The 19,179-nt window shown below is 48.5% G+C and overlaps 1 protein-coding gene across 1 annotated transcript in view; it reads left to right on the top strand.

Moving 5' to 3' along the window:
- ZNF777 (zinc finger protein 777) overlaps nt 1–9,633 on the top strand; it is a 30,617-nt gene extending 20,984 nt beyond the window's left edge. The window contains exons 5-6 of the mRNA XM_066262542.1: nt 2,500–2,751; nt 8,037–9,633. Coding sequence (XP_066118639.1) covers nt 2,500–2,751; nt 8,037–9,190 — 1,406 coding nt within the window. The 3' untranslated portion in view covers nt 9,191–9,633. The remainder of the gene's footprint in view (nt 1–2,499; nt 2,752–8,036) is intronic.
- The last annotated feature ends 9,546 nt before the right edge of the window (nt 9,634–19,179 follow it).

The raw sequence follows: 19,179 nt of genomic DNA, 5'->3' as shown, positions 1-19,179 counted from the left end.
TTTTGCCGTTGTTGAAGCATATCACATTTATTCCAAAAGGTGCAAAGGGTCCATAGTTCTAAAAACATATTTTAGGGAGGAGGCGAGCAGCAAAATATATAAGGAGTTTGTCATGAAGATCTTTTCTAATGCTGCAGTCGTGGTGGTTGTGGATTGAGTACAGAGAAGAAAAGGGACACAGCTGGTAGAGCAGAAGTCCAGGGGTAACATGGGCAGAACTAAGGAAGCAAGCAGAGCATTAGGTGAGAAGAGGAGAGAGGACACTGCTTTTCCTGAGACTGGGGAAGGGGGTGGGGTCAAGATGATGACCTTGAGTTAGAGCAGGGGGAAGTCCAAAGGTTATGTGTGGGTAGAGAATTTGGACAGTGAGAAGAGATTGTTGGAGACTCAGCTCTGAGGGACGGTAGCCAGGGTCTACATTTCAGGCTAGGGGAGGGGATGCACCCTGGGAGTATTAAAGCTGCTATATGTTCTGTTTTTTCCTAAATGGGTTGAGCTGGCCAATCAGAGAAGAATTAAAGGGTTGCCAGACATTAGAAAGAACCCATTTGAGGTCATCAGGCATAGTTATGGCATACTTCGTTGGTGCTCTTGCAGCAATGTAGTCCACTAACTGGGGAACAACTAGGGGATTTGGCGGAAGAACAAAGAGGAGGCTTCGCAGGGGCAGGGACCATTGGCTTTGTCCTCTGGTTTTTCTGGTTTCCTTCTCTTTTGGCCATAGCACTGACTAGCTTCTAACATACCGTAGAATTTATTAGTTATGTTTATTGCCTTATGTAAGCTAGATGAGGCAGGGAGCTCTGCTTTGTCCACTGGTGTATCTCAAGCCATTAGAACACCACATAGCACAGAGTTTGTGCTTAGTAAAGAGCTGTTGAGTAAGCGTCCAGTGAATGAACGGATATGTTTATGCATTATACATTTATAATTTCCTTAACTAACAAAGTAATTTTCAGCCTGTTCAGGGGATTTATGTTGACACAACTCAACCAACAGGGAAGAAAATAAAGTAGAACCCCTACCTCACACCATACACAAAACAGATATAAATTTCAGGTGCAGTAAAGACCTAAGGGTACATAATTGAACAATGAAAACCTTGGAATAAAATCTTGGCAACCAGAGGAACCATCTAGAATGGGGGAGACCCTTTTAACTAAGAAAAACCCGCAAGCCGTAAATGGAGAGGGACACATTTGAAAATGTGAAGGAATTTGTGTGATAGAAGGAAACAGAGCCAGCAAAATGATAGATTTGGGGTATTGTTCTCTTGGTGGGCTGGTGGAACTATGAATTCTCTCAGCCTTGTGGAAAAACTGTCTGGTGGCAGTCATCACAATTAAAAATACAGACAGCATTTGACTTTGCAGCCCCAGTCCTGGGACTCTTGTTAAAATAAAACCACAGTTGGCCCTGGCCGTTTGGCTCAGCGGTAGAGCGTCGGCCTAGCATGTGGAGGACCTGGGTTCGATTCCCAGCCAGGGCACACAGGAGAAGTGCCCATTTGCTTCTCCACCCCTCCGCCACGCTTTCCTCTCTGTCTCTCTCTTCCCCTCCTGCAGCCAAGGCTCCATTGGAGCAAAGATGGCCCGGGCGCTGGGGATGGCTCTGTGGCCTCTGCCTCAGGCGCTAGAGTGGTTCTGGTCGCAACATGGCGACGCCCAGGATGGGCAGAGCGTCGCCCCATGGTGGGCGTGCCAGGTGGATCCCGGTCGGGCACATGCGGGAGTCTGTCTGACTGTCTCTCCCTGTTTCCAGCTTCAGAAAAAAGAGAAAAAAAAACAAAAAACCACAGTTTAGTAGTTATAGTTATAATTAAGTAAATGCCTGCTGCAGTATTGTTCACCATGGCAAAAGACTGGGAAGAAAAAGTGAGTGTTGTTGAGTAAGGGACTGGTTGAACACGTTACAGTATCGTCCTCACTGTGCTTTGAATGGGAATGCGTAGCCTCCGACAGAATGGTTGGAAGGGATTTCGACAAGACATATGAGTGAGAAATAGAACATAGAAGACTATGTACAAAGCAATTTTATTTTTTTAAACCAATAATGGCCAGAAGATAAAAACATATCAATGTAAATGTGTTATGGCAAATAATTATATAGCTGTAGAGAAAACACTGAGTTAGTTACAGGAGATACCTGGGCAGGTCACTGCCGTGAAAGGAGAAGTGAGGGGAAAAGGAAGGCAAATTAAAAAGAAAAAAAATACTGCACTAAAGGACAAAAGTGCATGCTATAAATCCATTTATAGAAAACGATGCCTGTGTGGGTGATGACATTTGAAATGACAGCCTACAGACCTATAGGAAAGTTAAAAAAAAGAAGTCAGGGAAGTATGTCCAGAAAACTCTGTCTAATCAACACCAACTCAGTGTTATGTGTCTTTAGGATCTCTAAAATAAGAATTGCTGAAATCAAATTCTCAGGCAGGTGGAATGAACATGTTCTGGGTTCTTCTGTCTCCCTCCTCCCCTTCCCTCCGCCTTCTCTCAGCCCACGATGGCATCGTGATTAAGATCGAGGTGCAGACCAACGACGAGGGCTCCGAGAGCTTGGAGACGCCGGAGCCCCTGATGGGACAGGTGGAGGAGCACGGCTTCCAGGACTCGGAGCTGGGTGACCCATGTGGGGAGCAGCCAGATCTGGACATGCAGGAGCAGGACAACGCGCTGGAGGAGTCCACAGAAGTCTCCGGCGAGTTCAGCGAGCTGAAGCAGATGCTGGTGCAGCAGAGAAACTGCACAGGTCAGTCAGGGCAGGGTCGCTAATGGTCGGACAGGTGTGACGGAACCCCAAGCACGGCCGCAGGTGCAGGTTTCCTGCCTCGGAGTTTATGAGCATCTGTGTCTGGACTAGGGAAGGAGGTAAGACAGCCAAACACTAGGGCAAACAAGGACCTCTCCTTCTACAGGTATGAGAAGGTCAAATCAATGGCCCAAGGTAGTGGCAAAGCTTGAACTTCCTTGTCCTGATGTGTCCTTGAATGTTCTCGTGTCTCACTAGAAGTCTCACCCGACTTGAAGATTTCAACCCTTGGACAGTACATTCTTTTAATGACTATCCTTTTTCTGGTAGAATCTAGCCATCATTTTTCTTTAATTACAAAATCTCAGGGTCACATTCTGAACACCTTGTAAGTGCGAGGAGAACAGTAAGGAAATGGGTTCGCATGGCCTCATCCCAGGACATCTTTTGTGGTCATTTTCAGATGCTGAACCATTCTTACATTCCTGAGAAAAGCCCTTCCTGACCGTCATGGTCTAAGGTCTCTTTGTTTCTTTTCTTCTTTCTCTCTTTTTTTTTTTACTTATTTATTTATATTTTTTGGTGGTCTCGTTCCTAAACACACTGTTAGACCTGGTTAGTGACTATACAGGAGCTTTACAACTACCGTACTTCCCCATATTATAAGACGCTCCCATGTATAAGACGCACCTTAATTTTGGGGCTTGAAATTTGAAAAAAAATGTATTACATAAAGTTATTGAACTCATGTTTTAGTCATCATGAAAACCATACAACTCCTCATTACTGTCAAAACTCCCATCCATTATCTTGTCCTCATTTGTGTCTGATGACGAATCACTGTCTTCAACAATGAGCGCAAAAACAAGCGCGAAAAAACTTGTTTGACCTACAGTCACTGTATAAGACGCACCAAGATTTTAGACCCCCAATTTTTCAAAACGGTATGTCTTATACATGGGGAAATATGGTATATTCCTAAATGAAATGAACCTGAACTTTTCTTGAATCAGCCTCATCTAATGTTGGAAATAAGATTGTACTGGATTTATCAAATGGCCTGGGAAAGTTTTGCTCTTTTTTTTTTTTTCCTATATCCTGAAGATAATATATAAGATAGGAATTTTGCTCCTCAAAAATTTGATAAGCCCTGGCTGGTTGGCTCAGCGGTAGAGCGTCGGCCTAGCGTGCGGAGGACCCGGGTTCGATTCCCGGCCAGGGCACACAGGAGAAGCGCCCATTTGCTTCTCCACCCCTCTGCCGCACTTTCCTCTCTGTCTCTCTCTTCCCCTTCCGCAGCCAAGGCTCCATTGGAGCAAAGATGGCCCGGGCACTGGGGATGGCTCTGTGGCCTCTGCCTCAGGCGCTAGATAGAGTGGCTCTGGTCGCAATATGGCGACGCCCAGGATGGGCAGAGCATCGCCCCCTGGTGGGCAGAGCGTCGCCCCATGGTGGGCGTGCCAGGTGGATCCCGGTCGGGCGCATGCGGGAGTCTGTCTGACTGTCTCTCCCTGTTTCCAGCTTCAGAAAAAAATGAAAAAAAAAAAAAAATTTTTGATAAAACTCACTTTGGTTTCGGGGTTTTTTTGTTTGTTTTTGGTTTTATTTTTTGTTTTTTGGGTTTTTTTTTTCATTTTTCCGAAGCTGGAAATAGAGAGGCAGTCAGACAGACTCCCGCATGCGCCCGACTGGGATCCACCCGGCATGCCCACCAGGGGGTGATGCTTTGCCCCTCTGGGGCGTCGCTCTGTTGCATCCAGAGCCACTCTAGTGCCTGAGGCAGAGGCCACAGAGCCATCCCAGCGCCGGGCCATCTTTGCTCCAGTGGAGCCTCGCTGGGGAGGGGAAGAGAGAGACAGAAAGGAAGGAGAGGGGGAGGGGTGGAGAAGCAAATGGATGCTTCTCCTGTGTGCCCTGGCCGGGAATCGAACCCGGGACTCCTGCACGCCAGGCCGATGCTCTACCGCTGAGCCAACCGGCCAGGGCCTGGTTTTGTTTTTTTTACAAGGACAGAGAGAGGGATAAACAGGGACAGACAGGAACAGAGAGAGATGAGAAGCATCAATCACCAGTTTTTCATTGTGAGACCTTGGTTGTTCATTGATTGCTTTTTCATATGTGCCTTGACCGCGGGCCTTCAGCAGACCGAGTAACCCCTTGCTCGAGCCAGCGACCTTGGGTCCACTGGTGAGCTTTTGCTCAAACCAGATGAGCCCGCGCTCAATCTGACGACCTTGGGGTCTCAAACCGGGGTCCTCTGCATCCCAGTCCGACGCTCTATCCACTGCGCCACTGCCTGGTTAGGCAGGGTTTCGGTTTTTGTTTGGATTTTTTTTTAAAAATTTTATTTATTTTAGTGAGAGAGAGAGAGAGAGAGAGAGAAGGGAGGAGCAGGAAGCATCAATTCCCATATATGCCTTGACCAGGCAGGCCCAGGTTTTGAACCGGCGACCTCAGCATTCCAGGCCGACACTTTACCCAGTGAGCCACCACAGGTCAGGCTGTTTGGATGTTTTGTTTGTGTGTGGAAGTCTTTAACCATCATACCAATTTACACATTGTATTTATTTGGAAATATGTCCACATCCATTTTAGTTAGATTTTTTTTAAAGTATTGTGTTGATTTTTAGAAATTTTATTTTTCATTTTATCTGTAGATAATTCCTCTGCAACTTGCCTTTTTGCCCTTAAATAATAAAATATGGCCTGACCTGTGGTGGCGCAGTGGATAAAGCATCGACCTGGAAATGCTGAGGTCGCCGGTTCGAAACCCTTGGCTTGCCTGGTCAAGGCACATACAGGAGTTGATGCTTCCAGCTCCTCCCCCTTCTCTCTCTCTCTCTCTCTCTCTCTCTCTCTCTCTCCCTCTCCTCACTAAAATGAATAAATTTAAAAAAATTTAAAAAAAAATAATAATAATAATAAAATATGGACACCCTTCTTAGTCCAAAGGTGTGGATCTAGCTCCTTATTTTTAAATAATTGCATGATATTTCAGAAGTCTTTTTAATATACCATGCTGCCTTTCATAAAAGAATAGTGAAAGGTACAAGGCAAATTGTGAGTAGATGCTAAATTAGAACTTCGGAAGTAATATTCCAGATCGTCTTTTGAACAGACCTCATTAATTCGAGTCAGATTTTAGAAAATTGCTAAGCAGTTTTTTGGGGATTTTGAGCCCTGAATTTCAGGGCCAGATGTCCCATTCTTATTGCATTAAGAAGAAACAGCTCTGACGTTCAAGGAGAGTCTGAATCTTCCATGGCATACTTCCCCTTCTGTCTTTCATAAACAGTGCCAGAGAAAACCAGGGCAACTGGTCACCAACCTCAGAAGCTGCCTCCGTCTTCCCAATCTTTTAAGCATTGTGTTCCTAGGACCTTCCAGAACCCTAACTGCCGAGAATCCTAACAGTCCCAAGGCAGTGTTGTCTTACAGGGAGAGCCTGTGCTAGGGGATTCAGCATGCCTATGTTCTGACTTTAACACTGCATTTTATTGACCTAGAAGTTACTACAAACTTACAAGACTGGCCAGACACTGCAGGGTCTGGTTTCCCTGTCAGTTGAGAAGAGAGAATAGTGGTCCCCAGCTTGCAGGCTCTGGAAAGGTCTACAATTTCACTGATTTTATTTGGAAACCTCACTTCATCTCTCCAGGCTGGGATGTCCATGTCTGTGAAATGGGGTTAATTCTCGCTTGACTTAACCCTAGGCTAAGATATTTGTGAATATGAAAAGAGAAGACAGGTATGAAGTGCTTTGAAAAAGTTCCCATTAGTTTGCTTTTAGGAATTCCACAAATGTGGACTGTTACCACATCTTCCATCTCACAGGTGGGCTCAGAAAAGTGAGCAACTTTCTCCTGTTGCACAAAGTTGGTCAGTGCAACTAAAATAGAGTCCCCCTGTTAACAGTGTTTAGGGAGTACCAAATAAGTAGAAGGCACTTGAGAAAACTCGGACAGGCGTGGGAGGCCACTCATCTTTAGGATTTATATCCTCACGGGCCACAAGAACACAGCCTTATTTATATCTTAAAGGGACAGACTGGAGCAGGGGTCGGGAACCTATGGCTCGTGAGCCAGATTTGCCTCTTTTGATGGCTGCATCTGGCTCGCAGACAAATCTTTAATAAAAATAATAATAACGTTAAAAATATAAAACATTCTCATGTATTACCATCCATTCATTTCCTACGGCTCATGTTCATGGTTGCGGGTAGCTGGAGTCAATCACAGCTCCTCCGGGACAACACCAAATTTTTATTGGATAATGCGTAACGTACACAGGTCATTGTATGGCTCTCATGGAATTACATTTTAAAATATGTGGCGTTCATGGCTCTCTCAGCCAAAAAGGTTCCCAACCCCTGGACTAGAGGGAGGTGGGGAAGGCCATCTGTTAGTGGAAGTGTCTGGCATTCACACCAGGGCTTGTGAGACAGGCAGAGGAAACCCCCGACCCCAGCCTCAGGGTTGGTAGAGTCTGACTGTGTAGGTGACTCATCCCACCAGGTGAGATGCTGCATGGGAAGGCCAAGTTCTTCATCCTGGGGAGGTGCACCAGCACATGCTGGGGGCTCAGGAGGGGTTGAGGGCTGCAGGTGGGGATGGTCAGGGAAGGTTGGAGTTGGGTGTTCTGTGATGGGCACGATTTGTAGAGATGAAAAGGAGGGTCAATAAAGGCACCTGAGGAGAAATCTCCAACTGAGTCTAGAAAAGATGTAACCCATTGGGCTGAGCTGAGTACAGGCAGAGGAGACCATAGAGAGGAAAGCTTGACAATTCTGATGAGTCAGACCCTTCTGATACAGGAGGAAGAAACCCAGCCCTTAAGTAGCGTAAATGAAAAATGGGTGTTTATGGGCCTGGGTAACTGGTAGGTTTATATGTATACCAACCTCAGGCCCCTGGGGGGCCTCCCAGGAGGGCTCACACGCTAGTGTCCTTACCACTCCTGACTGCTCACTAGCAGCTTGGGAAATGGGCACTAGCAATGACAGCTTCCCATCACTGATCTTCCCTGCTTCCTCTGCGTCAAGTTCCAAGAGAGAATCTGGGCTCATTCCTGAAGCAAATGGGTATGTTATTTATCCAGCCCCGTGGGGTGGGGCCACAGGCAGCAGGGAGTGGACGGACTCTCCTCCCAAGGGAGGGAATCCAGGTGATGGTATCTATGCAGCGCTTATTGGGGAGGCGGAATGTTTCCTACCTAGATCCAGGCTACCAGCGCTAGGCAACAGCTAACGTCTTCTTGCTCTCTCTCCCTCCCTGTCCCGGGAGCAGAGGGGATCGTGATAAAAACCGAAGAACAGGAGGAGGAGGAGGAAGAGGAGGAGGAGGATGAGCTGCCGCAGCACTTGCAGGACCTCGGGGAGCTGTCCGGGAGGTACGAGGCCAGCCTGTACCAGACCCCCCTGCCGGAAGAGCTGTCCCCCGAGGGCGAGGAAAGCCCCCCGCCCCTGCAGCTGGGAAACCCAGCGGTGAAGAGGCTGGCGCCCGTGCCCCACGGCGACCGGCACATGAGCGACAACCGGAGCTCCTCAAGCCAGCAGCAGCGGAACCGGCGCGGCGAGCGGCCCTTCACCTGCATGGAGTGCGGCAAGAGCTTCCGGCTGAAGATCAACCTCATCATCCACCAGCGCAACCACATCAAGGAGGGGCCCTATGAGTGCGCCGAGTGTGAGATCAGCTTCCGGCACAAGCAGCAGCTCACGCTGCACCAGCGCATCCACCGCGTCCGAGGAGGCTACGTGTCGCCCGAGCGTGGCCCCGGCTTCACCTCCAAGCACTCGCTCAAGCCGCGACCTAAGTCGCCCAGCTCTGGCAGTGGCGGCGGCCCCAAGCCCTACAAGTGCCCCGAGTGCGACAGCAGCTTCAGCCACAAGTCAAGCCTGACCAAGCACCAGATCACGCACACGGGTGAGCGGCCCTACACGTGCCCCGAGTGTAAGAAGAGCTTCCGCCTCCACATCAGCCTGGTCATCCACCAGCGTGTGCACGCAGGCAAGCATGAAGTCTCCTTCATTTGCAGCCTGTGCGGCAAGAGCTTCAGCCGCCCGTCGCACCTGCTGCGCCACCAGCGGACTCACACAGGTGAGCGGCCCTTCAAGTGCCCTGAGTGCGAGAAGAGCTTCAGCGAGAAGTCCAAGCTCACCAACCATTGCCGTGTGCACTCGCGCGAGCGCCCGCATGCCTGTCCCGAGTGCGGCAAGAGCTTCATCCGCAAGCACCACCTGCTGGAGCACCGGCGCATCCACACGGGCGAGCGGCCCTACCACTGCGCCGAGTGCGGCAAGCGCTTCACGCAAAAGCACCACCTGCTGGAGCACCAGCGCGCACACACCGGCGAGCGGCCCTACCCCTGCACGCACTGCGCCAAGTGCTTCCGCTACAAGCAGTCACTCAAGTACCACCTGCGGACCCACACGGGCGAGTGAGCACATCCCCCCCGCTGCTGCCACCACCGCAGCCGATGCCTCTTGGCCTGGTGCGCGGCCCAGCCCACCCCCCACACGACACTTACCCGGCTGCTGCGAGGCCTGAGCCCAGCGGGCAGGGCATCCCCCAGCCCCTTTGCTGTGAGCCCCCCTCTCCTTTCTTTCATCCCTCTTCCCAAGGACACAGGGGTCCTGAAACCAGGTCGCTTGCTGCCGTGTTTACCCGGGGCTCAAGGGGGGGGAGAGCTGGACCTGGGGAACCCCTTCGGGCTGTTAATTTCCTTGACAATAAAATGGATGAAACCAATCAACACGGGGGGAGTGATTTGGCCGCCGGCCACTCGGAGGGGCGGTGCAGGACCACTTAGTAGGGGATAGAACTTTATAATTACCTTTTGGATACTGTGGTTCTATTTGATAATAATAGAGTAATTTTTAAAAGACGAGCGTTTCTTGTTTGCCGTTTTTGTTTGGTTTTGAAGGGGAGGGGTTGAGAAGGTGGCCAAGGGACTTCCTGTGCCCAGTGGCAGTGGACAGGTTGCCTTGAGCCCCTTTTATGTGCTCATTCCCTATGTTGGGTGATGAAGGGGCACAGACCCCACCCATTATAAAATCAAAAAGACCAGATTGGGGAGCTTGAAATAGTAAGGGAGACTGTGAGCGCGTAGGCAGCCGCCTGGCACCCTGCTGTTGGAGGACAGAGGGGGTTCTGGAGGGAGGCAGGAAGAAGGACGAGCCTGGATGGGATGGGCTGCAAAGATGGTCCCTATAGCAAAAGCTGGGCACTTCCCTTGGGACCAAGCGGCTTTTCTGTGGAGCTTGTCAAGTGGCTGGTGGAGGGCGACGTGGCCAGTAGAGGGCAGCAGGGCCAGCCAGTCAGCCAGTGGAGGGAGGTGTGGCTGGTGGCTGGTGGTGGTGGCATAGCCAGAGGCAGGGAGGTATAGGGAAGGGAGAAGAAGCCCCTTGTGCCCGTCTTTGGGGAAACCAAAAAAGGCACCATTCTGAAAAAGTTTGTATTTGTATGTTGCACCAGAGGTATTCTCTAGATTTGTTACATGCACAAATGCACCCTGGTTTCGCTAGATGTTCATTTCTAATCCTATACAGTGAGGTCTAGAAAAAGTGCAGGCACATTGCTTTGCCAACAGAGCAATTGACTCTCACTCTGCTCCTGGGTTTGGCAGGGACCCAGAAGAATTCGGTCAGTGTGAAGGGACACTTCATGGGGACCAGTAGAGTGCCTGACTCAGCCACAGTAGCTGGGGAGGCTGGACTTCTGCTGAAGGCAGAGAGACTGACCTGAGAGACAAGAAGGTAGGCAGACTGAGTCGTGATTCTGGGGGCGGGAGGAGGGAACAAGACACTTACAGGAGACTTCAAGGGAGGAGATGCCACATTATTGCATGAAAGGACCATACAGGTCATCAGCCCCCCACCCCCTTATAAAGATGCAGAAACTGAAGCACAGAGAAGGGAGGTGATGCCCGATAGCTCACACCTGAAAGGATGTGACTTACCTGTTTGCACTGAAAATTTCTGAAAGGCTGGTGGGAGGGACATCAGGACAGGCAGCCAGAGGAGGGGCAGAGGCTTGGATGGGCACGAAGGGCTGCTGAGGTGGCCCATCTCATCTCGGAATCGCAGACCCAGCTGCAGAATACAGCCACATGCAGGTGCAGAGATTTATGCAAATGCCAAGCATATCCGTATCCTGCCGACTACAGGAGGAGGAGCCCGGAGAAGTCAGGACAGCTTCTCCATGGAGGTGGATCTGTGGGCTGGGAGGATTCCATAGATGAGGACAAGGAGGATGGCCCTTTGGTGGGGGTATTTAAAAGCAGAAGTGGGGTGCCCTGGACAGATAGCTTGGTTAGAGCGTCATCCCGATAAGTATAGGTTGTTGGTTCAATCCCCAGTCAGAGCAGAAACAGGTTGTTTCTGTCTCCCATCCTCTCTCTTTAAAATCAAACACATTTTTAAAAAGTGAAATAAAAAAGAAGTGTGGAAAGTGGACTCCAATTGATGAGGGAGCAATGATTGGTTTGGAGAGAGCTTGTGGAGGGAACAACAGGATCACCAAGTTAGCTTGGAGTTGATTGGGGGAGGGGTGGAGGGAGCCTTGAGTCGAGGACTTTAAGGCTGGAGTTTGAATTTGATCTTGTGTGAGAAACCATTGAAAATTGCTGATCAGGAAAGAACGTTGACGCAAATAGGTAACAAGAGGCATGGGAGAACCAGCCGTGTTCCGTGGGCAGGTCACGATGACACTGCAGGATGGAAGTTGAAGGATGGCAGAGGAAGTGGCTCTTTTGAACACTAGAATATTTGAAGCCTCAAAGAGATGGAAGCAGAGATATTTTGGAAATATTTGGTGGAGGGCCACTGCTGCTCCAAATCTTGACTAGTCCTGAAATTTGAGGACCACAGAGTGCTAGGGATGTTGTGACTCAAGTGAAACTCAATGATGTTTTGGGGTGAAATCCAAGGCAGAAACTCCCAGAGTAACTTTGTTACATAGTTACCAAGAATGGTGCTTAGTACCTTTGATTTCCTACTTATTCAGTTTTTAAAGAAGTCAATATAGGCCCTTGGGTTGGCTTAGTGGTAGAGGGTCAGCCCAGGGTGTGGATGTCCCAGGTTCATTTTAATTTTTTTTTTTTATTCATTTTAGAGAGGGGGGGGGAGAGAGAGAGAGAGAGAGAGAGAGAGAGAGGAGAGACAGAGAAAGAGTAAGGGGGGAGGAGCTGGAAGCATCAACTCCCATATGTGCCTTGACCAGGCAAGCCCAGGGTTTCAAACTGGCGACCTCAACATTTCCAGGTCGACACTTTTACCCACTGCGCCACCACAGGTCAGGCGATGTCCCAGGTTCGATTCCCGGCCAGGGCACACAGGAGAAGCGCCCATCTGCTTCTCCACCCCTCCCCCTCTCGTTTCTCTCTCTCTCCCTCTCTCTCTCTTTCTGTCTCTTTCTTCCTCTCCTGTAGCCATGGCTTGGTTAGAGTGAGTTGACCCTGGGCACTGAGGCGCTGAGGATGGCTCCATGGCCTCCACCTCAAGAGCTGAGAGCTCAGTTGCTATGCAACAGAGAAACACTCCAGATGTGCAGAACATCACCCCCTAGGGGGCTTGCCAGGTGGATCCCAGTTGAGGTGCATGTGGGAGTCTGTGTCTGCCTCCCCTGCTCTCAATAAAATAAATAAGGAAAAAACTGGTACTTCTTATGTGGAACTGGGCTGTTAAGGGGTCTCTGTGCCTCTCTCTCCCCTTCCTGGGCTCTAACCCTCTCTTCAGGCCTCTTCCTTCGAGGAGCTCAGGACTCTCTACTCCATAGTTGTCCCTCCCTTCATCCTGACTTCTGTTACCATCACAATTCTCGCCTTCCACCTGCCGTGAAGTTCCACAATGGTCCAAGGCCAACATCCATGGGCTGGTCACTAAAGTGTGGATGGCCTCTGTAGTCAAGAAGATATGAATTTCAGTGGTAGAGCGTGGGCCAGCATGTGGAAGTCCTGGGTTTGATTCCCGGTCAGGGCACACAGGAGAAGCACCCATCTGCTTCTCCACCCTTCCACCTCCTTTCTCTCTATCTCTCTCTTCCCCTCCTGTAGCCAAGGCTCCACTGGAGCAAAGTTGGCTTGGGTACTGAGGATGGCTCCATGGCCTCCACCTCAAGCACTAGAATGGCTCAGGCTGCAATGGAGCAGCAGCCCAGAGGGGCAGAGCATCGCCCCCTGGTGGGCATGCCAGGTGGATCCCCGTACAGTGCATGCGAGAGTCTGTCTCTCTGCCTCCCTGCTTCTCACTTCAAAAATACAAAAAAGCCTGACCAGGTGGTGGCGCAGTGGATAGAGCGTCGGACTGGGATGCGGAAGGACCCAGGTTCAAGACCCCGAGGTAGCCAGCTTGAGCGCGGGCTCATCTGGCTTGAACAAAGAGCTCACCAGCTTAGACCCAAGGTCGCTGGCTCCAGCAGGGGGTTACTCGGTCTGCTGAAGGCCCGCGGTCAAGGCACATGTGAGAAGCAATCAATGAACAACTAAGAAGTCGCAACACACAACGAGAAACTGATGATTGATGCTTCTCATCTCTCTCCGTTCCTGTCTGTCTGTCCCTGTCTATCTCTGCCTCTGTAAAAAAAAACAAAAAAAACAAAAAAACAAACAAACAAAAAAAAGGCCCTGGCCAGTTGGCTCAGTGGTAGAGCATTGGCCTGGCGTGCAGGAGTCCTAGGTTCGATTCCTGGCCAGGGCACACAGGAGAAGCGCCCATCTGCTTCTCCACCCTTCCCCCTCTCCTTCCTCTCTGTCTCTCTCTTCCCTTCCCACAGCCAAGGCTCCATTGGAGCAAAGTTGACCTAGGTACTGAGGATGGCTCTGTGGCCTCTGCCTCAGATGCTAGAATGGCTCTGGTTGCAACAGAGCGACACCCCAGATGGGCAGAGCATCATCCCCTGGTGGGTGTGCCAGGTGGATCCCGGTTGGGCACATGCAGGAGTCTGTCTGACTGCCTCCCCGTTTCCAACTTCAGAAAAATACAAAAAAAAAAAACCACAGAAAAATATTAAAAAAAGGTATGAATTTCATCTTAGTTGTATGACCTTGCCTAGATTAATTAACAGAATACCAACTTCCTCATCTGTTCAACGAGGGGGTGTTATTCCCGCTGTCCTCAGGCATAAATAACATAAAGAATAAATACAGAACAAAAGCACTGACATCTTCTAAGGTTTTGATAAAGGCTAGCCGGAAGCTAAAATTTCATTATAAGTTTCTGGCTTATGACGGCTTAACTTAGTAAAAACAGAAGTTCACATAGGTTGTAGGCTAGCAGTGTGTTTTAAAAGAACAAATCTCTGAAAAGGAAATTTCCCCAGGAGGCAGAAGTGGAAAATTATTTTCATATGAGGACAAGTTCAAATCAAACCACATAGGCAACGACACTTGGTTATGATGTCAGAGTAGATGGGGGTCTCAACTCACTTTGGAGCCTGGCAGCAGAGTTTGCAGTGGGCAGTACCCTCCCTACCACGGGTATCTGGCACTCTCACAGAGCTTTCTGAGGGTGCCTTACTTTAATTAGAAAGCCAGGCTTTGCCTGACCTGTGGTGGCGCAGTGGATAAAGCGTCGACCTGGAAATGCTGAGGTCGCCGGTTCGAAACCCTGGGCTTGCCTGGTCAAGGCACATATGGGAGTTGATGCTTCCAGCTCCTCCCCCCTGTCTCTTTCTCCTCTCTCTCCTCTCTCTCCTCTCTCTCTCTCCCCCCCTCTCCTCTCTAAAATGAATAAATAAATAAAAATTTAAAAAAAAAAAAAAAAAAAAAGAAAGCCAGGCTTCAAACTCCTAAATTGCCAGTTGCCACTGGCCCCATGGTACTGTGGGTCGAAGGGAATCACTGCCATTTATTGGGCACGTGTTACTTTTGACCACTTTGCATACATCACCTCATATCTCTGCTGGATGCACCCTTTTACTGGTTTCATCGGCATAGAGCTTGAAGTTCAGAGAGATGAAATAGACCCAAAACTACACAGCAACCAAATGGGAGAGCCAGGATTTGAACTCATATCTTTTTTATTCCAAAGACCATGTGCTTTGCCCACAAAGTTCTTTACCTGGGACACAAATGATTATTGAAAAAAAGGAAAGCCAGCCCCTCGTTGGCATTATTCCATTTTATTCTCAGATTTTAAAATTTAAGACAAAATTAAGGGAAACAGAATATCTCAAACAGAACAGGCTTTGTGCCATATGTTTGTCAAAATTATGAATAGTAAGGAATTTTTTTTTTAAACTAGAGGCGAAAAAGGCCTTGGGGTCCAGCGTATGGTTTGACCACTAGGGAAATTGAGACAGGAGGAGCTGGTGGCCTGGGCTGGCTTGCTCCTGGGGTCAGTAAATGAAACTGGCACCTGCGGGGATGCTCATTGTCATAAAGCTGTCATATTTATTAATGTGTGCATGCAAGGCATCATGCTCAGCTCCGAGGAGAAACACAAAAAGATTAAGAAGCCATCCACTGTCAGGACCACACTTAGAACCTGGGAGAGGGTCTGTGGCCTAATTCTCTACTCTCAGCCTTTGGAGGGTCTGGAGAGCCGAGACCATCACGATGACCCATAGGTGGCTATCTTTGCAGAAAGAGCCCCACCTCCACCTCTTCTCTTTCCATCCTGCTAGGTAGCTTTACCTAGCCAGGTGTCTGTGGGGACCTTTCCTGAGGCAATGTGGTAGCTGGCTCCTCAGATTAAGGGATCAGGGCCCAAGGCCTCTGGGCCCTTCTGTTGCCAGGGCAACGGTGAGTCAGGCCAAGGTCTCCAGCTTTCTGGAAAGCATTTTGGCCACTGAAGCCTCTTGCTGCTTCCCAGGCATAGTGGGAACTCCTAGATTTAAATTTTAAAAATCAGTTCTGCATTTGCCACTTCTGGTTGGATTCCTTGAAATGAGTATTTAAAAAAAATAATAATAGAATCTAACCCTTTTATTTTTATTTTCTACAAAAGATTAACTCCAGGCCAAAATAATTTTTTTTTTTTTTTTACAACGACAGAGAGAGGGTCAGAGAGAGAGAGAGACAGACAGGAATGGAGAGATGAGAAGCATCAATCATTAGTTTTTTGTTGCTCATTGTGACACCTTAGTTGTTTATTGATTGCTTTCTCATATGTGCCTTGACCGCAGGCTTTCAGCAGACTGAGTAACCCCTTGCTTGAGCCAGCGACCTTGGGTTCAAGCTGGTGAGCTTTTGCTCAAACCAGATGAGCCCGCGCTCAAGCTGGCGACCTCAGGATCTCGAACCTGGGTCCTTGGCATCCTAGTCCGAAGCTTTATCCACTGTGCCACAGCCTGGTCAGGCCGAAAGAATTCTTTTTAAAAAGGAAAGAGAAGGAAGGAAGAAAGGAAGGGAGGGAGGGAGGGAGGGAAAAAAAATTAAAGCGAGTAGGCCCTGACTGGTTGGCTCAGTGGTAGAGCGTCGGCTTCACGTGCAGGAGTCCCGAGTTCAATTCCCAGCCAGGGCACACAGGAGAAGCACCCAACTGCTTTTCCACCCCTCCCCCTCTCCTTCCTCTCTGTCTCTCTCTTCCCCTCCCGCAGCTAAGGCTCCATTGGAGCAAAGCTGGCCCGGGCGCTGAGGATGACTCTGTGGCCTCTGCCTCAGGCGCTAGAATGGCTCTGGTTGCAACAGAGAGATGCCCCAGATGGGCAGAGCATCACCCCCTGGTGGGCGTGCCGGATGGATCCTGGTCAGGTGCATGCGGGAGTCTGTCTGACTGCCTCCCCATTTCCAAATTCAGAAAAATACAAACAAACAAAAAAAATTACTTAGCCTGACCAGGCAGTGGCACAGTGGATAGAGCATCAGACTGGGATGCCGAGGACCCAGGTTTGAGGCCCCGAGGTTGCAGCTTGAACGTGGGCTCATCTGGTTTAAGCAAAAGCTCACCAACTTGGACCCAAGGTTGCTGGCTCGAGCAAGGGGTTACTCGGTCTGCTGAAGGCCCACGGTCAAGGCACATATGAGAAAGCAATCAATGAACAACTAAGGTGTCGCAATGCGCAATGAAAAACTAATGATTGATGCTTCTCTTCTCTCCCGTTACTATATGTCCCTGTCTATCCCTCTCTCTGACTGTCTCTCTGTCTCTGTTAAAAAAAAAAAAAATTAAAGCGAGTAATTCTGATAGTGGTCTTACGTGAAAACTTCTGGTAAGCAGTCAGACCCTAGTCTTGAGTTTATTAGGTATAATATTAATCATCATTACGATTCATTGGGTCTTACCGTGTTCCAGGCACTGTGCTGAGTAAATGCTCTCATATCATTTTACCTTGTGACAACCAGTGAAATGGTATTTGTATCGCCTTTTACAGATGAAGTTCGGCGAGATGAAGCAATTAGCCTGAGATCACTTGGTGTGTGCTGTTAACTGCTATTATATACTGCCTCCCAATTTCTTCAACATGGATCCTTCATTTTTTTTTTTTTTTTTTTTGTATTTTTCTGAAGCTGGAAACGGGGAGGCAGTCAGACAGACTCCCACATGCACCCAACCGGGATCCACCCAGTATGCCCACCAGGGGGCGATGCTCTGCCCATCCGGGTGTCGCTTTGTCGCAACCAGAGCCACTCTAGCGCCTGGGGCAGAGGCCAAGGAGCCATCCCCAGCGCCCGGGCCATCTTTTGCTCCAATGGAGCCTCGGCTGCGGGAGGGGAAGAGAGAGACAGAGAGGAAGGAGAGGGGGAGGGGTGGAGAAGCAGATGGGCGCTTCTCCTGTGTGCCCTGGCCGGGAATCAAACCCGGGACTTCTGCACGCCAGGCCGACGCTCTACCACTGAGCCAACCGGCCAGGGCCAGATCCTTCATTTTTAAAAAAGGCAAAATGGTACTATTTGTCCAGTGGCCACTGTATCTGAGTCCTGGACCCGGCTGAAAGCGAGCAGCTTGCTGGCTGGCCAGTCCGGCAACACTGGGGCGGTGACCCAGCTCTCAACCAGGACAGAATAGATGTGGGTGGGTGCCACACTAGCCCCTGTTTTATTTATTTACTTTTTTAGATTTTATTTATTCATTTTTATTAGAGAGAGAGGAAAGAGAACAGGAGGAGGAACAGGAAGCATCAACTCCCATAGTGCCTTGACCAGGCAAGCCCAGGGTTCTGAACCGGCGACCTCAGCGTTCCAGGTCGACCCTTTATCCACTGCACCACCACAGGTCAGGCCACTAGCCCCTGTTTTAAACTGAGACCCTCTCTTCTGGGGGGACTTTGGGAAAAGTTTCCCTTTCTGTGTTTGCCTCTGATGTGGGACCTAAGAAGCCATTTGTTTAACAGAGGAGTTGAGTGAAGGAGATTATAAGGAAAACACACTTGCCCCCTAATAAAGTACCATCCACACCCTGACTCTAATCTTTCAAGCTATACTACCTCTTTGGGTTCTCTCCATTCCCCTGCCACCACTACCACATGACTGAAACACACTGCATCTCTTTATAAAACAATATCCAAGTTCTCAAACTAAATAAGACTATATAAGACAGAAGCATCACCACTGTCTATTAACTAGGGTAATAGAAAGTTGAATTTTTAAAGTTTTTTTTGAAAGTTGAATTTTAATGACAAAATGCACCAGTGAAAATTACCCTCACTAGTAATGCTTAAATCATGGCTATCAGGATAACAAAGTCTTTCCTTTTAGAATCAATATAGTAGTCTAAAAGGTTTAATACAACCTTTTAATGGACTATCTTCAATCAGTTCTTTATTTTCAGGATACACAAATACTCAAGTTATGACCTCCAAGGATTGAAATCGATTGGATTCAATTGAGAAAATTAAACAGGTTATGGAATGTGATATTTACCGCTTTTCTACGGAACACACAACACAAGGACCACAAGGTTCCATGATCAAATTTTCTGCTGTAGACTATTTATGCCAATTCTAAAATCTAAGATATAATTTTAGGTCTGTATCATCTTCATTGCATCAACTGTCATCCTGGAAAGTCACCACATTTTGTCCAAAAGTAAAGGCTGTAAGTTGGTTGGCATAGTTACCCCCTGAGCAGTTTAATAACAAATATCCCACTAAAATTATTGTTTCTTTCCCATTTTAACCCAGTAGTTTATTTTGAAGTAGCAATGCCTTACCAAGCCAAAGGTTCGAGATACACCTCGAAATAAGTTTAGAAAAAACTTATATCTCAAACGTTTCAGAGTTCCACTAAAAAAGCAAGTTAATATCCAGATTGAATCACACCAATCTCCAGTATATTGAATTCAAACGGTAGACATATTGCAAAGAAATAGACATGTTTTGGGGGGCTTTTTTGCTCATATATCTGCCAGTTCTTCAGGGTCTTGGACCAACAAACTATATACAAACATGCTTAGGTGTTCACTTTACCAAAGATTAACTCAGTAATTGCATCACAGAATTTTCAGAATTAATTTTTTTTTCAGAATTAATTTAAAACCCTTTTCCCCCCAAA

This window comes from Saccopteryx bilineata, chromosome 2 (genome assembly GCF_036850765.1).
Source record: "Saccopteryx bilineata isolate mSacBil1 chromosome 2, mSacBil1_pri_phased_curated, whole genome shotgun sequence".
Taxonomy (NCBI): domain Eukaryota; kingdom Metazoa; phylum Chordata; class Mammalia; order Chiroptera; family Emballonuridae; genus Saccopteryx; species Saccopteryx bilineata.
The sequence above is the reverse complement of the archived record's forward strand: the minus strand, read 5'-3'. Positions and strand labels throughout refer to the sequence as shown.